Here is a 5,814-nt window from a genome sequence, read left to right as displayed (position 1 = left end):
CACAGTTCAGGACCCCCTACCCGAGATCCGCCGATTTTGACACCGACAGAAGGCGAGAGCACGACACTTGTTCATGAAAAAAAAATGGAAAAAAAATGAAAAACCAAAGAGAAGAATGCTATGATCCCATGATAAGATGTCGGCCACCAGCGAGCGCCCACATGAGCAAACCTATAGTAGATCCTAAGACACATAAATGATTAAGGGGCATAATTGAATTAGAAGTTCAGATGAGAGATGCTTTCTAAAATATATGCATTGTAGCCTGTAGTAACGCACGGTGTTATACTAACTAGGAGCAGAAATACACTATTAATGCGACACTGAGACAACAAAAACGTCCATTACAAAAATGTAAAAAAAGTGACACCCAGACTACCGTTTGCAGTAACAGTAGACTGCAAAGTAACCAGAGATTCTCCACACACACACAAAATCATCTGCACTATAAAATTCCCGGAAGATTAACACAAGGATGGGGCTTTGACTTGACCATCGAAGGGCCAAACTTACAATTTTGTCCTCACCAGTCCAAATCCTTCAATCTAACAAACCTTACCCGGGGCATTAATGCTGTCAAGCCAGTGTCAGTAATAATACTATAATCACCCAAGAACAAAGTTTAAACCAAGATAACCACCAGAGTAAGCCGGCCGGTGCGGTGATGCCCAGACCGGCCCGAGTGCCCCCAGACAGACACTGCCGAATAAATCTGGACGGGCGCGAGATCCCTTGCCTCCCTCGGACTCCACACACCCCCTGCCCGCCCGCTCGCTGGCTCACCCACACGCATCACAGATCGGAGATCGCACGCACGCACGCCCGCCCGCAGTTGGTGCGTCCTCCTCCTCGCGCTCCCCTTCCCCTTCACTTCAAAGACACCGGCCACTCGGAGCGAACCCAGGCAGGAATCCGGAGAGGGAAGCAAGGTGGAGGAGACTTGCGCCTCACAAAAGTGAGAGCGGCAGCGGGAGGTGGTGGTGGAGTAGAAGCAGGGACCATTAGATTCTTGATGCTGGGCTTGGAAGTTCCTGTGGCGTGATCATGCTTTCCCCGGAGAGCAAACCGTGTGGCCCTGACTGAGCCTTAGGTGAGACCCAGGCTTAGTGTTGCGGAGAGGGGAAGAGAGAGCGGCCGGGAGAGAGAGAGAGATGACGAGGGGGTCGGGAGCAGGGGACGAGCTGCTGTTCAGGGGCACCATCTCCCGGAAATGGACCTCTCTGCTCTGCCTCAGCAGCTTCTGCGTCGGCCTCATCTTCACCAACAGGTGCACGTCATGCTCCTTCTTCCTCTTCTTATTCTTCTTTGCCGCTCCTGATATCCTGGAGTTCGCTTGGATGATTCATCAAGTTTCGATCGCTCTGACGTTTCTGCATGCAGGTTTGCTTGGGCCGCTCAGTTCTTCCTTTTTTGCATATTCATTCATGCCTGGCTCCTTGTTTTGCCTTGAGTTTTGATGAGCGAACAATGCCCTCGTACGTTTTGCCTGTAATATTAGGCTTCTTGCACACACACACACACACACACACACACACACACACACACACACACACAGACAGAGAATAAATTTGCTTCTTCGGCTGCAGAAGCTAATTCTGATCATGTCCTAGTGAACGTCTCCGTCTCGAGCAGAGTCCTTTGCAAAATCACCGAATCCTATTGGTTTATTGACTTCCTGTGATCACTTCACCCCATTTTTTCCAAGGGCCAGGCGAGTACTACCCAGTACCCATCCACAAGGTGACCACCAATACTATAGCTGGTGTACGACTGCTGCTGTGGCGTACTCTCACCGGAGTCGTGAACGTGGAATTCCGGGCGCCTGTACCCCGCTGTGTACTTCACTGGCGGATGAGATGCTTCTTTATGTCTGAAGATCTTGCATCGCAAGCAGGTCACAGGGCCATTAAACGCGAACTGCCCGCCCAGCATCTGCTACCAGTCTACTACCTGTCGCCGACAACATAGTGGTTTGGTTTCTGTTGCCCCGACCCCACCACCCAGATCACAGGCGATTGGTAGTAAAAGTATAATCACTTTCACTTTTGGGGGTACTTCATTTGATAAAAAATTCGACAGTAAAATCACTTCCAGTGTTTTGCAGTACTGCTTAGCTGATTACGAACAGCCATACTTTACTTCCATTTTTCTATCTAGTATTTCTAATGCTTAGGCTGTTGTTATCGCAAATGACTCTGTTCGGCACTGTAAATTTAAATTTGTTGGCTGATGCAGGATGTGGACCGTCCCAGAATCCAAAGAAATCATCAGGAGGTCGGCCCTCGAATTGGACAAAATGAATCTCGTCTCTTCTAGTGATTGTGCGCTCAAAAGTGTAAGCATATATCCTTCCAGTTATTATAGTATCTGATTACCAACTTTCGCTTGTGTGACCCGATCACTAATCCCTCCTTTCTTTTGAAAATACAATAGATTAATAACGAGCCAAAAGACGATTTTGGGCAGGTCCAAAGAACTGAAGATGCTATCCAGTAAGTAGACCAAGTGTTGAATCAGTACAACGTTTCCACTATACTTACTAATTCTGGCGCCACACTGGAGTGCCGGGCGGAGACTCACAAATAGTACCTCCCTCTGTGATCAGGTCACTGGACAAAACAATATCGAACTTAGAAATGGAGCTAGCCTCGGCCAAGGCGACGCAGGATTCCATCCTCAATGGCGGCGCGCCGTCGTCGGAACCGGCTGCGAAACGGAAGTACTTCATGGTCATCGGGATCAACACCGCGTTCAGCAGCCGGAAGCGGAGAGATTCAGTTCGTGCCACATGGATGCCTCAAGGTTTTGCAGTTTCTTGTTGCTGCCTTAAGATACCCCCCTTTTCTTCCTACCTGCCTCAGCACCGACCTTGTGTCCCTGACGTGTTTTGCTCGATTTACTACAGGGGAGAAAAGAAGGAAGATGGAAGAGGAGAAGGGCATCATCGTCCGTTTCGTCATAGGTCATAGGTTAGTTCATCATGCATTGCCTTTAATAAAAAGAAACAATACACTTTGACATTTTGTATGGTTAATCTATGTTATAAATTCAGATACTGACATCTGAAACTTGCCCTTTCCAGTGCAACATCTGGTGGGATACTAGATAGAGCAATTGACGCAGAAGACAGAGAGCATGGCGACTTCTTGAGGCTGGTAACTTCCTTTGGACGCAGAATATAGTACTGTATTGATGATTGTATGTAGCTGTACAGTAGTATTAACAGTCACTCATACTGTCATGCAGGACCACGTTGAAGGGTACCTGGAGCTGGCAGCAAAGACGAAATCCTACTTCGCCAAAGCCGTGTCCATGTGGGATGCAGAGTACTTCGTCAAGGTGGACGATGATGTGCATGTAAACATAGGTTCGTACTGCATTATTACAGATCTTGGAGGTCCAAAATATAGTACACTGTTTATTTAAATGAAGCTGCCTCACTAGTGTGTACAGTATTGACGAGATTCGACCATATAAATTGCAGCAACTCTTGGAGGCATATTGGCCAGGCATCGTTCCAAGCCCCGAGCTTACATCGGCTGCATGAAATCAGGCCCGGTCCTCGCTCAGGAGTAAGCTCGCTCGCCACTGCTACGACGCCTTTCTTGGTCCCCTTGCAACAGCTGCTGAAACCAAGTTATTGGCCGTTTCAGGGGTGTGAAATACCATGAGCCTGAGTACTGGAAATTCGGCGAATGGGGAAACAAATACTTCCGGCACGCGAGCGGTCAGCTTTACGCCATCTCCAAGGATCTGGCCTCCTACATATCAATCAACCAGTAAGCAAATGTTAAGAATGTTTGTGTTCCCTTCTTGTACTGACTGACTGAATTTTCTACGCACAAGTCAACACCTACCCACCGCATCGCATCGCATCGCTGACCATAACCTAACCGTGATGATTGGATGGCGACATTTCAGGCATGTTCTCCACAAATATGCCAACGAGGATGTGTCGATAGGAGCCTGGTTCATCGGAGTGGATGCCGAGCACGTCGACGATCGCCGGCTCTGCTGCGGCACGCATCCAGGTAACCCTTGGGACTGAATTTCTTCCTCCTTGATGAATTCGTCGGTGTTTAACATGCCAGTCAGCCACCACCTGTATGTAGCTGCTGATTAATATTTTAGCACACACAGCTTAGTCGACCTGTATGCAATCATTTCGCAAGGCAGCGTAAGTATACTTTAATGTGTATGTAGTTCGGATCTGGAGCGGTTGCCAGTCAACTTCAGTAAGTAGGTGTGGTATCAGCTGTCATAAGCATGTGCTTCTCGACGTTGTTAAGAGTTCGTCATGTGCCATCAGTCTTTCAGGACATTAGACATCTCATCTTTCCTTTTCCATTTTTTTTAAAAGAAGAAGGGCGCCTCTTCGTCTTAAAGTGTCATCGTCCCTTCTGAATAACTAACAGTTCACCTTTGCAAATCATTTTTTCACTAACATTTTCAGATATATTTGAGCTGATTGTTCATGTCACAATTGTGCAGAATGTGAACGGAAGGCTCAGGCGGGGAACGTATGCGCTGCGTCGTTCGACTGGAGCTGCAGCGGCATCTGCAAGTCGGCGGATCGGATCAAGGAGGTCCATCGGCGCTGCGGTGAGAGTGAGAACGCCATCTGGAACGCAACCTTCTAAACTGAAGATTCTCCAGGCTTAAAGCTGCTGAAAGAAGAAATTCACATATACAATTCATGCTTTAACGGAGGGTGGCCGGATATTATAACGATCAACTGGAATATGTGAAAGATGGTGGATAGAAGAAAATTCGTTGGTGGCCCATTCAGAGCGTGAGATGGTTGCACACTCATGTACAAGCACGGCCGACAGCAGGAGTCTTGTTCCTCTTTTGTACGTTCATTTTTTTTTCATTTAATCTTCTAGTGGGTTGATTGACTAGGACTGTATCAGTGTACGTAGGGGAACTTTTCTGTTTTAGTGCTTGAAAAGATCCCGGCAAAATTACTTATAAATACGATAAGATAGTGGAGGGGTGATGTGACGATAAAAGAGTGGAAGGAGAGGGAGGTCGACGGGGTTCTCCCCCCACCATTCTTGCCAGATGCTCATCGGTAGCGCTTGTCATCAAAATTGACAAAAAAGGATGTATCTAGAATTAAAATACATCTAGATACATCCCTTTTTATTCATTTTGATGACAAATATTTTCGGACGGAGGGAGTAATAACATAGTAAAATGTTTTTTGGATTTTCAGTTTTTTTTAACACAATAAAGACTCAAGCGCTCATATACACGCGCATACACTCACCCCTATGAACGCACGTACGCACACTTTACCTCTATGAGCACCTTCGAAAGACTGAGCCGACATATCATCTTGAAATTTACGAACTCACCGTAGGCATCTCGTCGTTGACGGGAACGTCTCCTCCCACTGAATGTGCACCACCAAAAATCTTGAAATAAATCCAGGAATAAATGTGAGCACCAGGATTTGAACCCTGGAGAGCTGGGGATACTACTGTCCCTCTAACCATCCAACCACAGGTTGGTTCGCTTTTGGATTTCCAATTGGAGGTGTGCGCAGAGTACCCGTCGGATCGTCTTCTACTTTTTTCCTTTCAGAAAATATGGAATGTTTAAAAAGAATGTATTGATCTGATCATTTGTACGTTTGTTGTATTGGAGTTGTGGCGAGCCTACCTGTACCTGTGGGATGGTCTTCTTGCTTGTTCACACGGTCAGATTATTTATTTATTTTTGAAATGAAAGGTAGATGAGATTCTACCTTATATATTTCAAAACAGGCCAAGGCCTGGCCTGGGACCAAAGGGTCGATTACATGAAGCT

At 46.8% G+C, this 5,814-nt stretch overlaps 1 protein-coding gene across 1 annotated transcript; it reads left to right on the top strand.

Annotated features, from left to right (window-relative positions):
* The first annotated feature begins 722 nt into the window (after positions 1-722).
* On the top strand, positions 723-5,056 carry LOC123160174 (probable beta-1,3-galactosyltransferase 2). The gene is made up of 11 exons (XM_044577981.1): positions 723-1,267; positions 2,236-2,335; positions 2,434-2,492; positions 2,606-2,802; positions 2,906-2,969; positions 3,083-3,155; positions 3,247-3,367; positions 3,485-3,572; positions 3,654-3,779; positions 3,922-4,031; positions 4,492-5,056. The coding sequence occupies exons 1-11, from the start codon at positions 1,152-1,154 to the stop codon at positions 4,638-4,640; spliced, it is 1,203 nt and encodes a 400-aa protein (XP_044433916.1). The 5' UTR covers positions 723-1,151; the 3' UTR covers positions 4,641-5,056.
* The last annotated feature ends 758 nt before the right edge of the window (positions 5,057-5,814 follow it).

Source organism: Triticum aestivum, chromosome 7B (genome assembly GCF_018294505.1).
Source record: "Triticum aestivum cultivar Chinese Spring chromosome 7B, IWGSC CS RefSeq v2.1, whole genome shotgun sequence".
In the NCBI taxonomy this organism is placed as follows: Eukaryota; Viridiplantae; Streptophyta; class Magnoliopsida; order Poales; family Poaceae; genus Triticum; species Triticum aestivum.
The sequence above is the reverse complement of the archived record's forward strand: the minus strand, read 5'-3'. Positions and strand labels throughout refer to the sequence as shown.